Below are 25,214 nucleotides of genomic sequence, written 5' to 3' on the forward strand. Positions count from 1 at the left end.
GGACAGGCTTGACCGACCGAGAGGGATGACCCTCGTGCAAATTGCGCGTTTTTGATGCGGGGGGGGGGGGGGCATTTTTCTTAGGGTGGCAGATCCAAAACGTGTAATACCCAACGATTGAAACTTATTGATTGAAGATGCTTGGCTGGTAAGTCTTTGTTGTCCTTTGCACGACTTTGTCTGACGGCTTTTTGTGTCTGCCGACCTTAAAGATGTCGCCCACCCCGACCGAGGTATCTCTCGCGCGCGTCTCTCACACGTCACTCGTGCCGAAGAAATCCTAAATCCTTTAGGCAGTGGCTATATAGCCCGACTGGGGTGGAAGAGAAAGGCTTGAGGTGCCCGACAACGCCCGACCGATGCCCGACACTGCCCGACTGAAAAAAAGATTCAGTCTAGCATTCGTGTGAAACGCAATGCATGTATACGTATATTCGGATGCGAAATACTTGGTGAGCTAAGCGATAAGTGATGCTCGGTAACACCCAACTACGATCTATTGAATGACAGATGATCCAGTACTATTGTAGTCAAATGTCTTACGAGTACTCCTTCCAAATGCAAACCCTTCATTCTGTTTTGCAGACCCGCAGTTATTTCTCTACGCAACCCACTCAGTTCCTTGTCCAATTATTGCGCTGAGCTATCATGTGTAGCGCACGTTTCACTAACCTTAAAAATGGTAAAGAGCAATGCAATTATCAACTTGTTGAAAGGGTTAACTAAGCGCACATGGCGATGTATCTGTAGCGCAGATACTGCATATTTGAATTGTTGTAATAGACGTCAAGCTTGGTCTTACGTACCGTTGGAGACAAAAGCGGAATGCATTTCAACTTGGCTGGGAAATCAGTCTGCTGCGTGAGCCCCCGACTGGCCCGACTGATCGACTTGCCCGACTGACACCGACTGACTCGACTGACTGACATTCCTGACTGACCGACTTGCCGACTGACCGACTGACCTGGATGGCAATCCGACCCGATTAGGCTCGACCAGACCAAACCAAGACCAGTCTCACCTGTGCACTGCAGCCCTCCGCCGGGGTTTCCTGCCGAGATCGCTTGCTTGTTGACTTGGATTTGTATTTTCCGTGGTGCGTGCACACCAACGTCCTAGCATACTGTCCCCACGAAGCCGAAATCACCCTCATCAACGCCACCGTGTCCAGCCAGAGCCCGCTTGGTCGCGACACGCTCACGAAGCTCTTACGGAAGAGGCGCAAGCGAGCAGAGCAGAGAGCCGTTGCCTCTCGTTGGCACTCGCCGTCCGTGTGTCTCTCCGCCGAGTCCCGTGCGTCGGCCTCTATCTGCACCGCCGAACCACCAGGACCAAGATGATGATGCTGCCCGCCGACGAGGTGCCGCCGCCGCCGTCCTCCCGCGGCGGAAGCAGCTCCGCCGCGCTCGTGCTGGCAACCACCACCGCCGACGACGACGACGGCGCGCTCCGTTTCCCCCTCCCCGTTTGGCGCTCAGAAATTTTGTGGCTGGCAGCGGTATACGCGAGGTATACTATCCGCAGTGCGAGGAGCAATCGATTTGCTAGGGAAAGGGTAACCCAGTCGGGCAAAATAATCACTCTCAATCCTTTATCCTACGACATACAATACAGGGCCTGAGCACTTCGTCCAATTGAGCCGCTGTACTGTAGAAGTGGTTGGTAGTCTTCTCGACATCAGTAAGACCTTTATCTTGTTTGACGCGGGGAAGGATGAAGCATTGTGCGTCTTCACTTTACGACCTGCGCTGCCTGGTAGACGAAACCGTCATTTTGGACCATCGGACGGCAAAATGAGCTCCAAAAAATACGAAAGCATTTGTCGCACTGGACCCGTTTATTACGGTAATATGTGCTTGATGAAGTCTCCTAAAACACGAAAAAATATATATGCGGGATCGATGAGTACGAATGAAGTAAGTCCTTTCTAAGGACTACTAACTACCTAGACTAAGGACTCCTTAAACTTTGGCGCTTTAGTATCTAAAGTGTCGCAGCTGCTCCATGGCCTGGCTGGAATTGTGTCAAGCATCCCACGAGCAGAGGGCCCAAAAAAACTCACCTGCGAGCCCTCGCTGGTCAAGCGAGCACATAGATTAACCCTTTCGTGAACAAAGGGTGCATTTTGCTCCCTTTGGTGGCTGTTTCTAAAAAAGAAAATCGGCCTTCAAGGGGAGCATTTTGCCCCCCTTGACAAAAGGTCAACCAAGAACTCACCAACTTTTATAACTGCCAACCAGAACTGGTATCTGTCCCATAGATATATTACGATATGTGGCAAACACAACTGCAAATTATGCACTTAAGTGCGAACTTTATTGAGATTGCATCAGCAAAACTTACTACCGTACCACACAAATGAAATTGTTTGACGAAATCATGAACATGAATTGCATTTTTCTTAACGTTAAGAGGTGCTCTCAGATTGCATATATGCTTTCTCCCTGTTAAAATTCAGCCACGAAATTTCAAATGTAAATGTGCAGATGACCTCCTTACTCGAGCGATTCAGCCGTTTGATTCTGGAGATGAGAGCTCGGACAAATTAATGAGTGGGGTAAACGCAGTCGGAATCAATGGCAGGACAGAGCGCACAGTCATGTTCTCCAGAAAAGGGATCCATTTTGGATAGTACGAGGAGTTTGTAGTCCGGTTTGAGAATGTTGTATAGTGAACGCCAAATACGCGACAGGTGGCTTCTGCGTCCATACTGTATTCCCAAGCAAAGGATAGAGGTAGTATAAAATAGCAGCCGAGCGATCCTTCCAGGTGAAAGTACGGTAATATTTGGCGGAAGCACGAGTTGGTCGAGATGGCTTTCCATCGTCGACATCTATCGTCGCGAGAACAACATCGATAACATCCTTGACGACATCGCCATCAAGCCTGTAGAGCTATTTCTGCTTGATCCTGGCTTCCGCAGCTTTGATATCAATGGTATCTAGTGATTTCCGTGATAGTTCTGGAAATGCTTGGCGTCGAATCTGATCATTCAAAGTGTTTTGCTTGGCGCGTGCTTCTTGCACCTTGACCCAGCTCGCGTTCGAGCCATCTTGCAGCAGGAACTTCTACGTCGTGGCCGCGAAATGAGGAAGTAAGCCTGTAGCTGCGTACAAAACCTATTGTCAGACTTGGTTTCAAACCGCTTTCTTGGTGTTAAGAAATAGCATTTTTTTTCAGAAAGAATTGGACCGATTCGGCGAATTGGCAATTTCGTTGTTAATCATTTCATTTGTGAGGTACGGTATAAGTACGTTTTTTTAGTGACGACACGTACTTGGCCATTGTGTTCTTTGCTAAGTGCGAAATCTATTAGCCAATCAGCTCTTATCCTTGAAATCTATTAGCCAATCGCATTAATCAGATGCTGCACGAAGGTTAACCCATGCGATGCCGCAGATGGTTTCTCTCGTCGAGGGAGGATCTTGGTGTGTGGGCCACATAGTGCGGCCAGCGCTTCGATTATTAGACCTCGCAAGTTCAAGCTCCAGGGACCAAAATAGGTCCCTCTAACTATCACTGAACTGGGGTTTCTGCGAACTTTTTGTGCCGTTTTTCGCGGATCCAGACCAAAATTCGTGCTTACGTGAAGGTGTTTTCCCTCGAACCTGGAAAAAATAGTGACATTTTCCAAGTTCGAGGTTCCAAGGCTTAGGGGAAGACCCCAGTAAAATAAAATAATTACATGTATTTTTCCGAGGTTTCCCCGGACACCGTCCCGCTCCGATCTGTTGTTGTGCTGTGCGGTCCGCAAATTAAAACCCAGAGTTTTTTCGGGCGAAGCACGGCATTGTTAGAGCCTGCCTGTGACCGCGTTCACGCCGCGTACGCTACGAGAAATAAACAAATTGAAGCAGGACGCTTTACACCATCCCCGATGCATCGCCTATGCCCGACACTTACCCTTTAATTTCTATAGTGAAGCCGAGATATTTGTCGGATTTGCATCGCTTTCTTTTTTGCGAGGCACGAGAACGTCGTTAACTTTCCAGGGCGACCAAGAGCTCATCCAGCTTGCCCGTGCCTACGTCGATGGAATGTCAAGAATATCATGGACTAATATCGCCCACAGCGTGCGACGTACCGGTAGTAGTATCCCCGGACCCCAAATGACCGCCTGTTTTTTTTCAAAGGATATATTACCATCTACAGGTAATATAAACATTGAATAGCAAAAGTAGTGAAAAATTGGGCAAACCCTCTCGATACCCGCTGGTGCAAAGGAGCATTCTCTAATAATTCAAACGCTACACCACTTCTAAACATTGTTTCAGCAAAAGCACAAATGACCGCCAGTTTTTCAACATCGCTAAAGGACCTCTCGACACCCTCTGATGCGAAGGATTTTCTTTTTATAATTGAGATACTACAAGACATATAAACCTCATATATCAAAAGTAAAAGATAATTGATTAGAGCACCTGATAACCTCTGATGCGAAGCCGAGATTTCAAATATAAAGATCGATCAATCCTGATAGATAAATATAAAGATATAAATAATCATATCATACGATCCAACGATCCAACCAATCCATATCAATGTACAATTACATTATGAATAATGGTCGCCAATGTCCTCAAGCGAAAATACAAGATCGTTGTTCACGGCATACCATCGACAAGTATCCAGAAGCAGTGATGCATCAAGAAAAAGCCGAGGAGATGATGCAAGTCATTTTTGATACAGAGCCTGAAGTTGAGATGTCCATGTGGCAAGAGAATTAAACGTTGGAACTATTCTCATCATTGCTCATTTCCTAAGCATCAAGCTTGGTCTAAATTTATGGCTGAACCTAATACAATTAAATCACTTGTAAAGATCTGGGTAGTTTCGACAAAGACCTTGATAGAACGAATGGTTTCAAAAGAATGTATTTTCTTGAAAACTAATAAGATATTTTTTATTTTTAACTTGAAATAAAGTCTTCAATAATATGTAGACAGTCATGACGTACACTCCGGAATTCTACCAAACCAACAAGGAACGTCTCAAAGAGAATATGAGGCGTTCATAACAAAAAAATAGGGATGCGTGTATTGCTAAGCAGAAGGAATATAATACTGCTAACAAAGACAAATCAATGCACGTCGTCGTGAGGGAGCGAGTTTTTTAATGGTCAACCGCTGCGCAGGTCAAAATTTGGTCAACACTTTTCTTTGGTCAATCATGGATTAACTTTGATCATATTTGATCCATAGCAAACCATGTGATTGTATAACTTCGATACCTCTTATAATGCATAATTTATAATGTGCAATATATATTATGCTTTTCAAGAATATGTATTAGTAGCACTTGTTTTGTCATGAAATTTTCAGTATGCCCGTAGGGCGTGCGCCTAGATAGACAGGTACCGATCCCTGAGGGGCCAGTGGTCAAACCCTGATGCGGAGACCGGGAGGTACCGGGATCAATCCCCGCCAAGTACGGAACTTTCCACGGAGGCCGGAAATAAGCAATATCTTAGACGAGCAGCCACTCCGTAGAGTGGTCCGCCCTGCCAACCCGCACCCCGGTGTAGGATAGTTGGGTGGGCTGGAGGCCCCAAGCGCCGAAAAATGCCCCATAGTGTAATGAGGGGTATCAGAACCCGGTCCCGAAATGGGTCGGATAGCCACAGGCATCCCCACCTGAGCAAGCCTCAAGCCTAGTGTGTGGGTTCTGGTGGCTTAAATCTCTAGATAGACGCGTGTCTAAGAGGTGGCGTGGGTCAAACCCCACACCTGTAGAGGAGCTCGATGCTTGAGGTACGTGTCGTATGGAAATCTTCCGTCAGATCTGAGACATAACCAAGGATTTGCGTCGTCCGGCACGCTCTTCTCGGGAGGAGTGTGTCTCCTATAGATCAGGCTGATTAAAGGATCACGAGTAATAACCCACCGTGATAATTAGGCCATTAAGTCTTTGGCGGATGGTAAATGGGATCATTCCCTGGTCACAAACGTTCTCGGTTGGCAAGAGCACTCAACTTAACCATTTTTTATTGCAAAATACTACTATACATTGATCAAATCACTTTTTGGTGCGGTACAGAATAGTTAGTTCTACACTTTTTTGATGATGTATTTTTGTGAACTGACTAAATCATGAAAAATGTAAGTCTACCAAAATAAAAAATATGTTTCTTATGCTAACTACTTAGCAAGTTCGGGTCCTAATATTCAGGTGACGTGGACCTGGTTGAATCATTACCTGAGTCAGATTCATCAGAGTCAGAGTCATTGACTTCCAAATCAGAGTCAGAATCAATTTCAAACTCCGAGTCAGATTCAAATCCTGGTGCGCGCTGAGAGTCGGCATGGACTGAGGCACGGGCTCTACGGTTCGAAAAGTCTCCCAGTACACGAACATTCTCGCGACTTTGCTGTTCGATCACATTGGGTGATGTCGGGATGAGCTCCAGAGAAAGCTCAATTAAGGGTGTGGTTGTAGCGTTCGAGTGGATTGATAGTCCGATTTACGATATCCTCGCTCACACTGTTAATGTTCCACCACTCTGCGACAAACTTGTTGATCCAGACGTTCTTGAAATATTTCCAAAACTTCTTCCAGTTGGTCCCAAAGTAACTGATTCTCCTGTCGCGGCAATCGCGTTTAATCGTAGACTGGACGTCATGGACGCCTCGAAGGGTGATATCCATGCGTCGAATGAGTATTAACCTGTCCATGTAGCTTTTCCGCATAGCCAAATCAACTTCAGGTTCTGAAATTTTCAACTTCAGCATCTTTCGACTGAGGGCTTGCTTGAAGTGAAACAAAAATCTGACGACCCTTGATTCTGGAAATTGGTTCTGAACTACTTTAATCATGGCGAACCCAAAGTCGCACTCAACATGTGCAGGGACCATCTTTTTTCTTGACGAGATATAAATGTTGTGAAACAGCCGATCGTAGACTTGATGTAGTGGGTCTAACTTGACTCACTACTTTAGCTTACACGCTGCGCAACGTGTATGAGGAAGCGTAAGTACTTAGTAATTACTTAGGTTAATTATATTTGAATACACAAATATAAGTTAAGTAACAAAAGGATTCCAAGTGACTTAGATTAGGTAAAATGAGAACTGTATTGTTTGTAAATTGATCTTCCTCTAAAATCTGCTAAAAACTGTTTATCATCTATGAAAGGGTTGACAGCGGCTGGCTGTCAGAGCCCCGCTAATATGCATGTCTCTGATTGGTAGAAAGATGCTGCTTTCTACCAATAGGATCTTTGGGTATGTGTGGACCACTCACTGTGGTGGTCCACTTCAATGTATCCATTGGTGTGTCTTACACCAAGGTGAGGAAGTATCCAAAAACTTTTAACAGATAACCTATCTGTTAAATTCACAAGTGGCTTGCAGCCACTTGTGCGTGTAACCCCGTTACACCATCCCCCCCTTAAGGTTAGACGCGCGGGGTCCCCACACGTCAATCTTTGGAATTGACCACTCGTCAATTCTCCGCGTTTGGAGAAAAAATCCGCGCTTATTCAACGATGAGCACGCCTCAGAAGAAGTCCACTAAGTCGGTGGGAGTCATCTCTCCATCGACGACTACTTCGAACGCCAGAAGGCGAAGTACGGCGACGTCGTCGACTTCGACGACGACGATGAAGACATGGAGGGCGAGGAGGACTCGCCCTCAAAGCGTAAAGACTCAGTGTCGAGCGAATCGCTCGACCCTCACGCCAAGAACGTTCGTCCGCGTGAAGGGGACGAATCGGACGCTTCGAGTTCGAAGCGTTCGCGTACTGAGAGCGATACCCCACTCGCTTCCGCTGGGGCTCTCAGTACTCCGCGCGCTGTTGCTACAGCGCGTGATGTCAATGCTCAAGGCTCTCCGCGCGCTGCGCCTGCAGCGCGCGATCCGTGGATGCCGTCCGCATCCGAGATTGCGGACCGGTATGGGAACTCGGTACCTCCGAATGAGGTACCGCTGTACGTATGCAGCGCCATCAAGATGACGCTGTGGCTGCCGAGTTGCACTTTGATGCGGAGACGCATCAAAGGCGCGATTACTACATCGGACTCTTTCATGAGCTCCGATGGTTTCAAAGCAAGAAGACCTCTTCTCGCAGCAAAGTGCCCGAATGGCAGGCACTTTGTCAAAGTTGGAACGCCTTTGTTGATAACTTCAACAAGAGGCCGAGTGCTTACCGTGATCGGATTAAGCAAGCGCGTGATCGCTTCGAGACGTACTCGAAGCGTGGAAAGCTGGAGCAACTTCATGTTGCTGCTGAGGAGGCAAATGTGCCGTGCGCTGTGCCCGAGGGCTTCCAGTGCACGAAGTGCTTCCCAGGCGCGGTCCGCTTGAGCGACCGCGACCTGAACGGGTACACGTCGTTCCGTGTGCCCGAGAGTCTCAAAGAGCTCCGTGCTAAGTTCTTAGCACGTGAGGGTTCGGGCGCTGGCGATGATCGCAGCGCTCGCTCTAATTCCGCTGTGCCAGTGCGTACTGCTCCTCGTACGCCCTCACCATTTCCGGAACGTCCTCCAGCAAGACGTTCCGCGGCTCCCATGTATCTCGATGGGGAGGAAATCCTCTCCAACGAATACGAAAACAAGCCCCTTGAGGGTTCGTTTTCGGGATACTATGGTCAACAATCCGCTCAACAATCCAGCGGGTTGAGCCGCGGGCGTCACGGATCGGCGGTGGCGGGGGTGGGAACACGCCCCGGGTATGATCAGCCCCGGGCTGATCAGTATGTGCCTCTCCACGACCGGGTGACCGCCGTGGAGCGTCTGCAGGGCGCTGAGTTCGCCGCCCTGAAACAGGAGCTGGCGAACCAGAAGGCCCAAGTTGCGGCGGTCTCGCAGACCGCCTCGAACATCCAGGTCGAGCTGGGGACCCAGATGAAGGGGTTGCTCCAGCGCGTCCGCGCGCTGGAGGAGAGGTTGCTCGTCGCCGAGGCCAAGTCCTCCGCTTCTGCCTCGGCTCCTGTCGAGGCTTCGGGTCAGCCGAGCTAGATGGCTCGTGCTGCAGGTATGGCTTCAGCCGTCCGACGTAGAAGGTCGGATGGAGGCGCATGCTAGACGGTATGTCTAGCGTGTATGCGTTGCCGTGCCGTGCCAACACAGTGAACGGCCCGATGAAACGCGGAGCAAGCTTGCTTGCTCCGAAGTTCGAAACTGCATGTTTAGGCAGGTTTTGTGTAGCTAACAAAACTAATGAACCAACTTCGAATTCATGTGTGTTGCCTCTGCCCACATTGTCTGCGTTCAGCTTCTGTTGATCAACAGAAGCTGCTATTGTGTCTTGGACAAACCGAATTACGGCTTGTCTTTTTGTAAGGAAGTTGATTGCATCCGAGCTGAAGTTATTCAGCTCGCTCTCCGCTAGAGGCCCGGCCTCTGCGTGGTTCTTTGCGGTGTCTGCGCTCTGCGCAGACCCGTGGTCGTTAGCCTTGTTCTTGGGGGAGTCTGCGCCCTGCGCAGACTCATGTGGTTTGTCCATTCTTGCAGCTGACACTGTGCAAGTGCCAGCGGTTTTCTGCGGCTGCTGTATTGCAGTCGTAGATCCTCCCCCACTTAAAGTGGGAGCCATCACTCCGAGTAAACTCGGGAGGCGTGGATGCCGCATGGCATTCACGTAGAACGGTGTATGCCCGGTCGAGGCATGCACTGAGTTATTGATGGCAAACTCTGCCATCGATAAACACTCGCTCCAGTATTGGAACGAGTGAGCGTAGCTCTTCAACATATCGACGAGCACGCGATTCACGCGCTCGGTTTGACCGTCCGTCTGCGAATGATCCGCAGTCGACATTGAAAGCTGGCTCCCAAGAAGTGTAAACACTTCTTGCCACAGATGCGCTGTGAAGCGCGGGTCTCTGTCCGACACGATGTCGGACGGCATGCCACGGTGTTTGAACACCATGTCGACGAGCAGACGGGCTGTCTGCTTCGCGGTCACCTCTGCTGGCACCGCAGCAAGATGTACCATCTTGCTGAAACGGTCTACAAAGACCACAACACCGGTGTTCCATCCGCTATCCGGGGGAAGACCAAAGATGAAGTCCAAAGACATGGACTTCCAACACTCCGACGGAGTCGGTAGTGATTGTAACGGAGCCTGCGCGAATGGCGCAGGCTTTACGCGTTGGCATACCTCGCAAGCACGGATGTACTTGCGCACCCACTTATACTGGTGGTGCCAGTAGAAGTCGCGCGTGAGAAGGACGTATGTCTTCTCACGTCCGAGATGTCCCGCAGTCGGGGCATCATGATACTCGTACATGATCCTGAGTCGCAGGTCATGGTCATTTGGCACGACAACGCGATCCGCGTTGTCGTCGACTGCATTGTAAAGCAGTAGTCCGTCGTGCACACGAAAGCGGTGTGCATGCGCTCGAAGGTGCTTGGGCAGTTTCTGACGGGACTTGTCAGAAGGCGCTGTGCCATAGGCCAGCAAGAGCTTCGCGTCCGCGTCGTGCGCGTACGCGGCCTTCACATCATCCAACAGAGATGATGTGGCTTTGCTCGATCGCATGGCGTCAATGGCATTGACGTCAACAGCTTCTGCATAGTCCGGCCGACGTGATAACGCGTCGGCCACCACGTTCAGTCTTCCGGGTTTGTATTCGACCCGGAAGTTATACTCCGCAAAGAATGAGAGCCATCTCGCCATTCTTTGTGAAATGTGTGGCGACTTCACTGCGGTACGCAGTGAAGCATGGTCGGTGTAGACGACAAATGGTCTACTCCCAAGCAAATACACTCGGAACTTTGCGAGTGCATACTTCATGGCAAGGAGTTCCTTGTCATGCACCGGATAGTTGCGCTCAGCTGGCTTCAGCTGACGCGATTGGTAGTAGACGACACGATCACGGCCTTCGTGGTCGTGCTGCATCAACGCGCATCCGATCGCAAAATCGGATGCGTCACACACTACGTGAAATGGGCGATCTTGGTCAGCCACTGCCAAGATCGGCGCCTCAGTCAAGCCCCGCTTGACTGCATCGAATGCCTTTTGGCAATCGGGTGTCCAATTCCACACAGCTTCTTTCTTAAGAAGCTGTGATAGCGGGCGGATCTTGCCCGCATAATCCTCCACGTACTTGCACAAGTACGTGGCCAAGGAACTGCCTCAGTTCCTTGACACTTGAAGGCGTTGGCCATTCGTTAACCACTCTGACCTTTTCGGGGTCAGGGCGAACACCATTCTTCCCTACGAGACACCCGAGGACGGGTATCTCGCTCGCCCCGAAGATACACTTCTTCAGGTTCGCGTAGAGCTTATGCTTTCGCATAAGCTCAAGTAGCTCGGAGATGCACCCTATGCATCTCTACGTCGGTCTTCCCGTCCACAGCCCGGCTGTGGATGAATACATCATCGAAGTAGCTCGGTGCGAAGTCGCGCACCGAGCGCAACAAGTGCGTCACGCACCTGTTGAAAGTCGCAGGGGCATTTTTAAGCCCCTGTGGCATTACTAGCCATTCCCAGAGCATGCCGCTTGGCGTGCTCACTGCCGTGAGAGGGATATCGCTCTCACGCATTAGGATTTGATAAAATCCATCTCGCAAGTCGAGAGCACTGTAAACGGTGCTCCCGGCCATCGAATCGATGATAACATCTTTTCGTGGTATCGGCGTCTGCGCCGGTACCGTCGCATCGTTCAGCTTGTTGTAGGCATGAACGATGCGCCACCCGCCCTGTGGCTTCTTGACACAGAACGTCGGAGCACTGTGCGGGGACTTTGATTCCCGCACTTGTCCTGCTTTACGACGACTTTCAAAGAAGTCGTCGATCGCTTTCACTTGCTCTCGCGGCAGTGGCCACTGCCGCGTGACACAGTACTTCGTGCCCGGCACGAGATCAATCTCGTGCTGAATTCCCTTATCCTGCGGAAGCTCCGCAGGAATTTCTTCCGGGAGTACGTCTTTGTACTCCCTCAGTAATTCGTAATAGGGACTCGACTTCAGCGAGTCCCAACCTTGTTCCTCGAAGCGCTCTCGCTTCGTCTTCGCACTGAGAGTGTCTTCGCTCTCAGTGGTACTTCCCATGAAGAGCTGCCTCAGCTCTTCGCTCTCGCTCTCCGTTCTTTCGCTGTCCGAAAGAACACAGACTTGCTCGATGCGTCCATCGTGCAAGTCGCGCGTGAAGCGCTTCCAGCTCATGGCTGGAAGCGAAGTCAACTCCGACGCCGTCGTCGGAGGACTAGCGAGTTCCATGTCACGATACTGGAATCCAGTATCGGTGCGCGTCAAGACGCTTAGCGTCTTGACATTCGGCGTCACCGCCGCAGTCTGCCCCAGCAGACTGCTCTTGTTGCGTCTCGGTCCCGGACCGAGACTTGCGCAGCGTTTTCCGCTTGCGCCGTCTTCTTGTTGTGCGGAGCCCGGCTCCGCACAGTTGTTCTTCTTGTCCAGGCCCGGCCGTGGACAGTCGTTCGCCGGCGGACCCTGTCCGCGGGCGCGCGGTATCAAGCCCGGCTTGACCGCTTTTTCCTTCGTGCAGCCCGGCTGCACGGTAATGTGTCCCTTCGCCGGCAGACCCTGTCTGCGGGCGCGCGATATCAAGCCCGGCTTGATCGCATGGCGCTTCGTCGTGCAGCCCGGCTGCACGACAGCATGCCAATTGCGTCAGTGCGGTACGTTTGCAACCGTCCGCACTGTTTGCAGCGTCAACTCCCGGAGTTGACACGCCTTCGTCACCTCGACGCCATTCATTGGCGGAGCCCCTCATGCCCGAGGGTGCGTCGGCTCCCGGAGCCGACGCGTCGTTGTCGACCTGACCGCTTCGGGGCAGGGACTGTCCCTTGCACGCTTGAACGTGGGTGTTGGTTCCCGGAACCAACACATCTTTTTCTTCCGACGTCGGCAGCATTGCCGTCGTGGATTTCTCTTGTGCGCATCCACGCGCACGCCTTGGGCACCCCGGGACAGCGGCATTAAGCGCTGTCTCGACTGGTGAGCCGCGCGCACCAGCAGGTGCGCGCGCTGCGGTAACAGGGCCATCGCTCTCTGTTCCGCTGTCGCGTCCGAAGCGCACGAGCGTGCGCTTCTTCCAGTCTATTACCGGATCATGCCGTGGCTTGCACGGCATGCCCATTACCACGTCGAACTTATCGTCCAGGTCCAGGACGATAAAGTGTTCGACAAACACTCGTTGTTTGTACGAGAAGCGCACGTTCACGACGCGCTTCTCGGTCTTCACGATGGCACCTGTTGCCAGTCGTACCTCCAGAAGACTTCGAGGTGTATCTACCTCCTCGAAGTCAAGTCTCGACAGGCTTCGTAGTCGAACAAAGTTGTTCGACGCGCCTGAGTCTACCAATGCTCGAAGAGAGTCACTCGCTCTCTTCGAGTAAACCTTCAAGATGACTAGGTTTGGCCTGTCATCTTGTTTCTTGCAGTGAGAGCTGGTCTCACTGGGGGCTGCAGTCCTCAGCGTCGCGTGCCCGATGTCGGCACGCGCGACTGCATTACCAGTAGGGCGCCCCGCGCCTACTGGATGTTCGCGTTTTTTGTTGGTCCGCGGCGATGCCTAGCATCGCCACGACGGCCACCTCCAGGGGGCATGGGAGCTGTGCACTCCCGTGCAAAGTGACCGATCCTTCCGCAACGGAAGCATCGCACGTTACCTCCCTGCTGCTGGTAACCAGCAGTTGTTGCGTTCGAGAGGCCCATTGGTTCCGGACCTCCCGTCCTCGCTACCGGGCGTGGTTGCGGCCTCGGCACGCTCGCATGCAGTTTAGCCTGCCGCAGGCTAAACTCTTCTTGCATTGCGAGAGTAATCGCAGCTTCGAGAGTACTCGGGTACTCTCGGAAGAGATAGGTCTTCACAGGCCCATCTCTAAGCCCCTTCATGAACGTGACGACCTTGGTCGCCTCGTCAATCGGGTTAGTCACGATATTTGATACCAAATATCGTGCGCGCTGCGCGTAAGCATGGACGTCATGCTTACCTTGCTGAAGGTCGAGGAACTCCGCCCTCGACCGGAACTCGTTTTGCGGGGGCTCAAACGCTTGTTTGAGCTCCTCTTTGAACACTTCGTACGTGCTGAAGCACGTAGGATCGGAGAGTCGGCGTCCATACGCCCAACTCCTTGCGCGTCCGCCAAGGCAGGACATGGCGAACGCGACCTTCGACAGCGGGTCGACGATGCGTCGAGCCGCTATGGCTGTGTCGAGTTCGACAAGCCATCGGAGGAGAGGCTCGCCCTCTCTTCCCACATAATTGCTTACGCTCAACTTTAATGGTTGAGCACGCGGTGTCGTCCCTGACGACGCCGTCACTGAGGAAGCAGCATCACGCTGCTCCTTCATGATGGAGCCCAGAGCAACACCATGTTGCTCTGTCGGCGATAGCGTACGCAGCATTGTAGCTATCGCCGCTTCTCCAATGACTGTTGACAGTCGTTGGAGGGCCTCCCACTCTGGGTCAGACAGGTGGGGGCAGTCTGCGCGTGCAACATGCGTTGCAGGCGTATTGGAGCTCTCCATGGGCACCTCCGTGCTCATGTGGTTCTCGGCTCCGCGTTCGTACAGCTCGTACGAACGTCAAGCAGTCGGTCGTTGGACGGACTACAAAGTGCTACCAGGTGTAGTGGGTCTAACTTGACTCACTACTTTAGCTTACACGCTGCGCAACGTGTATGAGGAAGCGTAAGTACTTAGTAATTACTTAGGTTAATTATATTTGAATACACAAATATAAGTTAAGTAACAAAAGGATTCCAAGTGACTTAGATTAGGTAAAATGAGAACTGTATTGTTTGTAAATTGATCTTCCTCTAAAATCTGCTAAAAACTGTTTATCATCTATGAAAGGGTTGACAGCGGCTGGCTGTCAGAGCCCCGCTAATATGCATGTCTCTGATTGGTAGAAAGATGCTGCTTTCTACCAATAGGATCTTTGGGTATGTGTGGACCACTCACTGTGGTGGCCCACTTCAATGTATCCATTGGTGTGTCTTACACCAAGGTGAGGAAGTATCCAAAAACTTTTAACAGATAACCTATCTGTTAAATTCACAAGTGGCTTGCAGCCACTTGTGCGTGTAACCCCGTTACACTTGAGATGTTTTTCCAGTCGTGATGATGAACCAAACTGGTAAATACAGCTCCGACATACAGTCGTAAAGCATCACGATAACCAATTGGTAGAAGGGCGCCGGTACACACCGATATGTTGCGTCGACAAAAACTGAATTCTGGCGCTGCCTCATGCGATCCATAAGCTGCGGGTGAGCCCAGCCAATAAGTCGATGTTGTGTTTCGTCTTCATAATAAGTCACATGGAAGTTGAACAATCCAGCATTCTCTTTTACATCACAAAGTGGTTCCCGCTCCAACCGATCAAAAATCTCCCGGCCAAAGACCTTCGCACGGGTCCGATATAGCCGACCCAAAACTTGCTTTTTTTGTCGCCCCACGCACTATTTCATTTTCAGTCCCCTAGTGTAACGGGGTTACACGCACAAGTGGCTACAAGCCACTTGTGATTTTAACAGATAATGTATCTGTTAAAAGTTTTAGATACCTCCTCACCTTGGTGTAAGTCACACCAATGAATACATTGAAGTGGGCCACCACAATGAGTGGTCCACACCTACCCAAAGATCCTATTGGTAGAAAGCATCATCTTTCTACCAATTAGAGACGTGCATGTTGGCGGGGCTCTGACAGCCAGCCGCTGTCAATCCCTTTCGTAGATGATAAACAGTTTTAGCAGTTTTAGAAGGAAGATCAAGTTACAAACAATACGGTTCTCATTTTACCTAATCAAAGTCACTTGGAGTCTTATCTGATTTAAATTATATTTGTGTACTCAAATATAATTAACACAAGTAATTACTAAGTACTCACGCTTCCTCATACACGTAGCGCAACGTGTAAGCTAAAGTAGTGAGTCAAGTTAGACCCACTACATCTACACTATCTGTTGATGTGACTGCCGCCATAAGGCCTACTGAATCTACAATATGTACCGAAAATCTTGTACTGTTCAAGCATCTCCATGCCTTCATCAATGCGAACGTCTTCACCTTCATCAACAGCACAAACTCGCCCCCATCCAAGACCTTCCCTTCGATCGGGCTCGTTTTCGTTTGCTTGATTCAGATACTCCGTCTTGATGCCCTACGTCTCCGTTTTCTACGGCTGTCGGCATGCTTCCTCGATCGTGCCCCGCTGGAGTCTCCTCTCGATCGCTGGACCGTGGTGCGCGGCTCAAAGTAACAATAGCTGCTTGGTTTCTTCTGTTGCTGAATTTGGATTGTGTGGAATACAGTCAAGGAAGCCATTGCGTCCGTCGATTTGACACCAAGTTAACAATTTCTATACAAAATCAAGTGAAAGACACATGTCTATTTCGATAACGAAACCAAGTGAAATACACATGCCAATTTCGATAGCGGTTGAAAGGATTCGCGCTATGGTAGCTAAAACGCCACCATAGCGTTGGGGTGCGCTCGAGGACAATGCTCGTACCAGCAGCTACGTAAAGCCTCTCAGTCGGCGGTTAGCACCTGTTCGTTCACGTAGATTATCCCGCAAAGCCTCGCGGACAGCGGTGGAGCTTTCCAAAGGCCCTCAAGGCGAGTCGCCGGCACTGACGAATTCGCGCCATTACTACTATCATTCCATCAGATAATGGCGCGAAATCGTCAGCACCCGTGCCCTGACAGCGTCGATGAGCACCCGCGCTAGTGTTTGAAGTCGGTGGCGAGTGGGACTCGTAATTTACGCGATAACTTTCGAGGATCGGGAGGTATTACGCGATCTCCGCATCGTGACTCCAGCCAATCACTGTGGCTCGCTTTCAATTATGATCGAGAGTCTGCCCTTATTAGCCAAAGGTAATATTTAAGATTTTAATTCCAGAGAGTACCGTAGTTTATGAAGGGGGGCAAAATGCCCCCGTTCACCATCCCCATACCACAGTGTAGAAGAGACACCATCGAGAGGGAGTACCGTAGTTTATGAAGTGGGGTATTTTGCCCCCCTGGATGGGGAAGTGTGCTAGGTTTGTATACCATAGAGATTCAAGTCAATAAGCTCAGTTCACGAAAGGGTTAGCCCCCCTACTAAATACGCCCGAAAGGAGCCAGGAGCGCCGCTCTATGCACGCTCTGCTCTATTTTAACGATCCTCGTCTAGTACTTTATTTTATATCCAATAAATTATGCTATTTATCGAGCGGGAAATTGACGCTCCCCTGTCGAATCGAATTCATGGGGAGCGCTCAAATCCCGACGAGCGCGCTTGCAGGATTTTTGCTGCTCGTGTTCGTTACCACGAGCAGTTCTTCTGCTCAGATCGTGGGATGCTTGCCTAATATCGTTGGTTGGGGCTACAAGTACACTATGCAGTACTGTTCTAGGTGGAGCGATTCCCGCAGCATTTATTCCAGACCTAAATCACGGGAATAAAATCTGGGGCAGAATTTTTATTGGCTCGCACACTGATGGATGGCCCATTTCTGGCGTATTTCTAACCAAATGTGGGGTTTGATCCGATTTGATCCGTCCAAAACACTGCGGGAATCGCTTCAGTAATAACGGATTTCACCGAATAGTACCCGGGTCACTATTTACTTTTGCCCACAAAAAGCAATCACATTTGGGGGGGGGGGCTTCTAAACTGTGTAGGGTTACTAAATGCGGTATGTGCCTTGATGAGAGGCACTCGTAGAGAAATAACTCCAACTCGACAAAGAATACTTTTTCAGATTAACAATTGCAGGGAAAATCCTCTGCTATGAATGTATCGGACTAGCATGTGCTACTTCGCAGTATTGACTGTGCTACAATACTCCAGTATCGAGTGTGTTATCTCGTCGATCACAGCTTTTAACGAGCTTCTGCGATCATTCGAAACGGGGTGCATCAAAGCCTGTTCTGTATTATGTCACGTTATAAACGTCGCCATACTCGTCAACGACTTCGACGTCGTCAAGTGCGTCATTGTGCTCCTCAATCAGCGACGCGCGGTCCGGTGCAATGGTGGCTGAAAAAAAAACTCTCACCTCTGCCATTCGTTCGATACCAACCGTTCCACCGCGTTTATATTTTGTGCAGAGCTTTTATTTTCTGATCCAATTTTTAAAACGTGACCAGGTTTCTATTTTGTGAAGGGTTTGCAATCGGTGAATCCGTTACATATCCTGTAATACATTTAAAGTAGGGTAATTTCGATGACTTGGTATTGTCAATGAGCTCATGTTTAGGCCATTTAGTGTGACGTGGTAGGGATAGTCGACTCGTTGACATCTACTGTTGCCAGGAACGAATTCTCAAGGGGATGGCTTTGCCGCAGACGCGATACTGTAGTAGTTTCGTCAGTGCCCACACAAGCGGTTTTTTTGCTGTCCTCTGTCGGTTCCAACCAGATCAAGTTTGGTGGCGTCGCCATCGACTATTCCTACGCACGAGAGGATGGGTACATACCTACTCATAGCAGCAAACAGCGCATACAATCGGCCACTCCACTTCGTTCGCATGGATGGAGTGTCCGTTGTGGAAGGGCACGGAGCCTTCGAAAGGAATCTGATCGGCGGATGCTCTTGGAAACCGGTGCTAGTACCTCGTTGCGTGTGGCCAAACATTCACCAAACATGAAGCGAGCAATTCGATCCCCCATAGCAAAATGAAGTTCTATTGCACTATGCGATTCGCACGAGCTGGTTCGAGTCAACAAAAAGAGCGAGGTGTGCGATGCAGCGGGCCTGTCACCTGTTGGTTTGATCCGTAGTGCTACACTGTACTACAAGCAACAGTAGTGACTCCAACGTCAACAATACTTCAGCATTTCTACGACAGTTCTGACTCCCAAACAACTGCTGTAAGTAGTTCCTGCATCTAGTGTTCATTTTTGTTCGCTTTTCGTCATACTCGCATGCACGGACGGACGCAAGAGTACGGTGCCCTCTGCTAACTACCTGGGCGCTCCTCGTGGATCCATTCGGATTTCTTCTGGCTAGCACTGGGCTTACTGAGCCACGCGTCGTTTCTTGACCCGGTCAAAGTACTCCTTCACAGTAATGCCCTTGCGAGAGGCTTTCGCTTTCTCGGAGACGACAGTCTTGTTCTTCTTCTCCTTCATGATCTCAGCAGGTGACCGCAGTGTCATCCATGAACCGTCGTCGTCCTTGATACGAATGGTAGCGTTGGCCATCTCCTGTACGTTCGTCGGGGTTGCACCAACAAACTCTACCTGACCCTCGCGTTCCTTGCGCTTGGCCGCCATGCGCTCGGCGTCCTTTTGCTTGCGTTCCTGCTGCTTGGCTAAGAGACGATCTATGTCGATCTCTAGGCCATCGGTCGCCTTTTTTTCACCGACGCCCTTCACCTTGTCTAGTAGGTCGTCAGGAAGCGCCTCCACCACGTGGAGCTTGTTCGAGGTCATGACACGGCCATCGTGCAGCTTAATTAACTTGCCTTCTGCCAGATTTTTCTCCAGTTTATCTCTGGACATGTACATGGTCATCTGGTTGGCACGCACGAACTGCAGACGCTCGGCACTTGTCATCTTCTGGTTCATTGCATCGTTGAGCTCCTGCGCGTGAAGGTCCTGCTGGATGTTGGCTTCGCGGTTTCGACGATTGATCTCGTTAATACGGAGCACATCATCTGAATTGTGTTTCTTGCGTTCCTCGTTCTTGGCTAGCAGCTTTTGGAGCCGCTCTTCGAGTACGACAGCCTTCTCAAAGTTCTTCATGTCCTGAGCGGCGCGAAGATCGCGCTCCAGACGCACTCGCTGCACACCCAGCGATACTGCCGACAGACCAACGGCTTGTTTGCGCCTCACCATCTCATCCACTTCTGCTTCTGTGTAGTTGTGCTGTGTGATCATTTTTTCCTTCTTCGAGAACAGGCGCTTCACCTCATGATGCGTGGGGAAGTGCAGGCGCTCCTTGTTCATCACTGCTCGCCACAACAAGAACTCACGCTCACGAAGCGAGTGGCCTGAGACTCCGTTAAGCTTCCACTCGCGCTTGCTCTTGCCAAACGCGCAAATGATGCCTGTATTAGTCGTCTCTCCGCAGAAAGTGTAACTACGCGCCAGTTTGCAGACATTCACAACCTCGCAGAAGCGGTAGACCATTTCCCCGTCCACCATCTCGATCGGAACACGGACGTACACACCACGCACAAGCTGCGGGAAGAATGGCTCGAAAAAGTGTTTCTCAAAGAACGTCCTCCTCTTCAGCAGGTAATGGTTGGCTTGGTCCCAGTTCACCGGCACATTTTCCTCTGGGCGGATGGCAGCCGCCATCTCCTCATCTTCTGTCGTTTTGGCCGCCGCCAAATCGGCCGCCGCCACCTTCGCCTTGGGTTTGCGTCCATCGCTGTCCTCGTCGCTGTAGTCGTCGTCGTCATCTCCATGACTGCGGCGTCGCCCAGTGCCTCCGCGCTGCAGCTCCCTGCGTCGTCGCCTTTTCTCCGCCAGGTCGCGGCCGCTCCTGCTGCCCCCTTCCTCCTCGGAGCTGTCGTCGTCTCCGAATCTGTTGCTGAGAATGGAGCGGCTCTTGTCGCTCGACTTGTTGGCCTTGAGGTTGTGCAGCGCCTCCTTGCGGCGGTCGCTCTCGCGGCTGCGGCCGCCGCGCCGTGTGGACGGCAGCTCCTCCTCCTTCCCCTGCTCGCCCTCCTCCTCCGAGAAGCCATCCTCCGCCTTGCCCTGCGAGGCCGCGAGCCGCTTCTTGAGCTCGCGCTCCTTGTTGCGCTGCTCCTTAGCCTCGTACTTCTCCAGCAGGCGCTTCTCCTTCTCCACCTCCGTGAGGCCGGCCACGTCGGCGTCGTCATCCTCCTCGTCCTCCTCCTCCTCCTTGATGCGGAGCTTGCCGCGCCGGCGCTTGGCGTCGCCGTCTGCCTCGTCGTCGGCCTCTGCGTCCGCCTCCGCCTTGGCCTGCGCCTGCGCCGCCTTCTTACCGGCACGGCCGCTCTTGCTCTTGCTCTTGGCCGCGGGCGCCTTGGGCTTCTTGGCCGCGGGCGCGCGCCGCTTCTTGAGCTTCTTCTTGGGCGACGCGTCCGACACCGACCCGGACGCGTCCGAGCCCGACCCGGATCCCGAACCCGACCCGCTCCCGGAGCCTGATCCGGACCCGGAATCAGATCCAGAGCCGGAGCCGGAGCCTGAGTCGCTGCCGCTGCCCGATCCCGAGCCCGAGTCCGAGCCGCTGCCGGAGCCCGAGTCCGAGCCACTGCCCGAGCCGGAGCCCGAGCGCGAGCTCACGGACCCGGAGGCGCTCGAGTGGCCGCCGTCCGACTCGTCGCTGCTCTCCACCACCTTCTTGGCCATCGTCGGCGTCTCCCGCTCGCTGCGTCCTGCGACCGCGCGGCAAAAGTTAACGACTGACGGGGGCGAGGGCCCGCCGGTATCTTTCTCTTTCTATACCATAGTCACATCCAATGAAACCAGGAGTGATGGTCTTTCGCTAGTGCCACCTGTCGTTGAAGCGGGGGAGCATCCTCCTCGGCGACGCCTCAGTGCGGAATTCCGCAATATGAGCAAGCTGCGCTTCTCCGTGGCGGCGTGCACGAGCGAGGACGCGGCGTTCCCGGCCTCGGAGCTGGAGGAGCATGCGGCCAACAGCCAGGGCTACATGACCGCCAAGTACCGTGCTCGATCTCGTCGTGCTTCCTGCGGTTTAACGTGTACAAAGGCGGCTAAAAGGCGCGGTTTATCTGTCTGTGTGTCTTTCTGCCGCAGGAACTGCGCGTACCCGCAGGAGCTGGTGCTGCAGCTGGCCGACGGCCTGTGCAGAGTGACGCAGGTGCAGCTGCTGTCCCACCAGACGCACATCGCCACCAAGATGGAGCTGTTCGTGGCCAAGAGCCTCGACTTCCACGCAGACGCCACCAGGTTCGCGCGGCTCGGCTTCCTCACGCTCAAGGCCAACACCGAGAGCAGGTACATGGCGCGAGAGCTCAAGACCGTGCACATCGACCAGGAGGCGGCGCTGCTCAAGCTGCGCATCCACGCCTGCCACGTGAACGAGCACAACCTGTACAACCAGGTGGGCATCATGGCCGTCAACCTGTGCGGGGAGCCGCTGGGGCTGCTGCCCAGCCACTCCACGGACGAGGCGGTGGGGGTTAAACCGAGGCAGAAGCAAAGAGCCAACGACTCGGAGGACCTGAGCTTCGACATGAGGTTCGACGCCAAGACGGCGGCCAGGATCCGCGAGATTCAAGTGGCCAAGGACCAGGCCGTGGCCAACGAGGACTACGACCAGGCCAAGAGGCTCAAGCAGATGGAGGAGCAGTTGAAGAGCATCGGTCTGCAGCTCGCCAGGCTCGAGGCGCAGAAGCGAGAGGCTGTGGCCAACGAGGACTACGACTTGGCCAAGAAGATCAAGCACGAGATCGGCATGCTCGAGGCCTCGGTGGGGAGCAACGAGACACAGCCGATACTGCCCATCCCGGCAGTGGCGCCCTCGCCGTCCAGGCACCAGGTACTGCCACGGATTGGAGCTGTGCAGCGCTCGTCGTCGAACTTCTCGCCGAGGGATATGTATCCTGAGGACCAACCGCAGGTTGCGAAGAGCGGTAGCTTCTATGGAGACGGCAGTGGGTCGTTGAGACAGTCTGGCCAGGGAGGATTTCCTGGAGGTAACGAGCAGGACCCGGCGGGTGGTGCTGACTACGCGGATGAGGAAGAGGCTGCCGATGGTGGTCCGAACCCGCACTTTAGAGGCATCCCGGATGCTGAGAACCTGCCCGATCCAGATGAGATCCCTTCGGCGCTTGCAAAGGAAAGCGAGGAGCTTATTGCCGTCATTGGCCCCTTTTTCACTCGCTGTGTTTACAGCAATTTGTGGAACCACCGCGACGCTGCGATCCGCAAGGTTACGATGGAAATGGACACATACCCTGTTGAACCGATGCGCCTATTGGAGGTGTGCTCCACCCTTGTCCAAAGCGGCGCTGGAGATCGTATCGCACAAGTTGCGCTTTCAGCTTTCGGTCTCTTAGACCGTATGGTTTCTTATGGTTCGCGTGTCCGCCGGGACGATATGCGCCGCATTGTACGTTATCTTTATTTGAGTTTGTTGGCGTTTTGCAGGTCTAACTTTCTTTGATGTGATACTCTTTAGCTTGGCAACAGTATGACGCAGCTGGTTAACAAGCTTGGCGAGTCACAAGCCAAGGTTCGCGATGAGGCTGCAGCAATACTGGGGCGTCTAGCTGCTGCGAAAAATGTTGGTGTCGCTTTCGTCACCTCACACTTGACCAAGCGGTCCAAAAAACCGTTGGGACTAAAACTTCTCCAAGGTCGGCTACTCGTACTAAAGAAGCTACTCGGCGAGTTTGAGCTTGTAGTTGACAGTGACTACTCTGCTCCCGGTATTATGGGGTTCCTTGAGGATTGCAACTGTCTAGTGCATCAAAGCCGTGAGATTCGTGATGCTGCCAAGGATATTACCGTGTCATTGTACCTCATCGTGGGCGCCGATGTGGAAGGCTACTTAAAGTCGCTTCGGCCAAAGCAACTTGAGGAGTACCAAGCCGCTTTTGAGGCTGCTGAAACAGCAAAGGCATCGAATCGCCGCGGTGGAGGAGTTAGCAATGGTGGTGGTAATGTAGCCCGACGTGACGAGAAGCCTCACGAGGTACAAGCCCCGTTCGAGGGTGAAGTCGATGCTACTGCCGATAGCGAAGACGAGGAATCGGTGGACGAGTATACGTGTCCCTTTTGTGGTGTGGTGGACGAGAAGTTCGATTCGGATTACTTAGACCAGCACTTTTGGGCGTCGTGTAAGATGCTCACGCCGTGCAAGATGTGCGGTCAGGTGATTGAGATATCGACTCTGAACGAGCACCTGCTCACTGAGTGCGAGATGCAACAGAATCACCGAGAGTGTCCGCGGTGCGGTGAGGCCATTACGGCAAAGTTCTTTGAGCGGCATGTGTCCCTCAATGACTGCCCTCCGCGTGCACCACTGAATCGCGCGAACCGCTGCCCACTTTGCCACGATGATATCGCCCCAGAAAAGAAAGGTTGGCGACGACACTTGCTTGAAGAAGGCTGCCCTAACAACCCGCGAAGCTAGAGTGGGGTAGAAGACACGTCAGAATTATGAACAAGAATGCGCGTGCTATTGGGTTTGGATGTGCTCCTTTACTGCTGACAGTCACTACTGCCTCTGAACGCAACGGTAAAGTGAGGTCTTGTGTAGTAGGCACGCTGGTGCAGCTCGTCAGTCGGCTCTTGCCTTCCATTAGTCAATTGTTATGGTCTCGATCGGCATCAAACTCGAAGGGAACGTCGCTTTCGTGTCGCACCAGGCTGATGTCCACATCTTGCACGTGGCGTCCACGGAATTTAACGCGTGTAGTGCCGGTGACTGCAACAGCAACGATCTCGCCGTCACGTTGAACCTTCACTGAGCTCACACCGACGAATCGCCAGTGGCAGTATTGCTCGAAGGCACCAGCACCAAAGTCTCGTTCCTCGATCTGATCCACCTTCAGCGCCACATTCTGGAGTCCGTCGACTAGCAGGCACCATTGGTTGAGCAACGAGGCTTGCGGAGATGGTGGCTTGCTTCGAGAAGCAGTGGCAGTTTCGATGTCGCGCGAGCGTCGCAGTCTCTTGGACATTCTCGTCGTTGGGTGAGCTTCCTTTTCACTCTCTTGAGCAATTTCCGCGGTGGTAGCAGCGTTTGAGGTTGACAAACTGCTGCCATGGTCGAGCCATCCGTCGTATTCGGAGTCCACAAGCGCGTAGTGTAGGCTCTTCGTGGCAAACTCGCGGAAGAGTGAGTTGTGTCCGCCCTCCGAGGCCTTTTTGCTGCTGTCCACTCCAAGCTCGTATGCGAGCTGCGTAAGGTACGCGTTACGCGCCTGACGCTCGCTGACAAGCACATCTAGGGCTTGTTGCTGAAGTTTGCGCTTGAGTCGAGTCTTGCGGCATGACTCTCGGTTCCGAAGACGGCGCTTGATCGCTGAAGACACTGGCGCCGGAGTTGCGTCGCACTTGCTAACATACTCATTAGGTGGAGGGCTTGTGTCTGCTAGTTTCACCGTGTTGAGGAAAGCTGTGAATGTAGTGGACGGCTGCGGATCAGAGTCAACCTTTGCGCGTTTGTTGTCCGGCGGCAGGGCGAGGTGAGGGCGCTTCCGGGAGAACTGGTATACCTCAGCCATTGTGAAATGACGTAGCGCGTCGAGGGCGTCGTTGTAACTGGGTTGCTGGTCGTTCAGGAGAGTTGAGATCTGTGCCTTCGAAGCTCGTTCGTTGCCTTGCTCTGTTGGCACGCTTCAGGAGTCAAGTTGCAAG

The 25,214-nt window shown here is 52.3% G+C and overlaps 4 protein-coding genes across 6 annotated transcripts; 2 read left to right on the forward strand and 2 right to left on the reverse strand.

Annotated features, from left to right (window-relative positions):
• Nucleotides 1-1,064: 1,064 nt before the first annotated feature.
• IUM83_02852 (uncharacterized protein) lies at nt 1,065-8,954 on the forward strand (the record flags this gene model as incomplete). The annotated part of the gene is made up of 5 exons (XM_067926804.1): nt 1,065-1,096; nt 1,172-1,244; nt 7,558-7,729; nt 7,802-7,917; nt 7,986-8,954. 5 exons carry the CDS (start codon nt 1,065-1,067, stop codon nt 8,952-8,954), a joined length of 1,362 nt encoding a protein of 453 aa, XP_067784314.1.
• A 9,966-nt stretch (nt 8,955-18,920) lies between these two features.
• On the reverse strand, nt 18,921-21,230 carry IUM83_02853 (RNA polymerase-associated protein RTF1; the record flags this gene model as incomplete). Of its 2 annotated transcripts, XM_067926806.1 has the most annotated exons (2): nt 19,058-19,079; nt 19,141-21,230. In XM_067926806.1, the coding sequence occupies 2 exons, from the start codon at nt 21,228-21,230 to the stop codon at nt 19,058-19,060; spliced, it is 2,112 nt and encodes a 703-aa protein (XP_067784311.1). The 2 variants fall into 2 exon arrangements, with proteins under 2 accessions (XP_067784312.1, XP_067784311.1); XM_067926805.1 differs by having other exon boundaries at nt 18,921-21,230.
• A 205-nt stretch (nt 21,231-21,435) lies between these two features.
• IUM83_02854 (uncharacterized protein) lies at nt 21,436-23,985 on the forward strand (the record flags this gene model as incomplete). Of its 2 annotated transcripts, XM_067926807.1 has the most annotated exons (4): nt 21,436-21,545; nt 21,642-21,971; nt 22,050-22,959; nt 23,029-23,985. In XM_067926807.1, the coding sequence occupies 4 exons, from the start codon at nt 21,436-21,438 to the stop codon at nt 23,983-23,985; spliced, it is 2,307 nt and encodes a 768-aa protein (XP_067784308.1). The 2 variants fall into 2 exon arrangements, with proteins under 2 accessions (XP_067784308.1, XP_067784309.1); XM_067926808.1 differs by having other exon boundaries at nt 21,642-22,959.
• Nucleotides 23,986-24,157: 172 nt separating this feature from the next.
• On the reverse strand, nt 24,158-25,081 carry IUM83_02855 (uncharacterized protein; the record flags this gene model as incomplete). The annotated part of the gene is made up of 1 exon (XM_067926809.1): nt 24,158-25,081. The coding sequence occupies one exon, from the start codon at nt 25,079-25,081 to the stop codon at nt 24,158-24,160; it is 924 nt and encodes a 307-aa protein (XP_067784251.1).
• Nucleotides 25,082-25,214: the final 133 nt, after the last annotated feature.

This window comes from Phytophthora cinnamomi (assembly GCF_018691715.1).
Source record: "Phytophthora cinnamomi strain GKB4 chromosome Unknown Contig92, whole genome shotgun sequence".
Lineage (NCBI taxonomy): Eukaryota > Oomycota > Peronosporomycetes > Peronosporales > Peronosporaceae > Phytophthora > Phytophthora cinnamomi.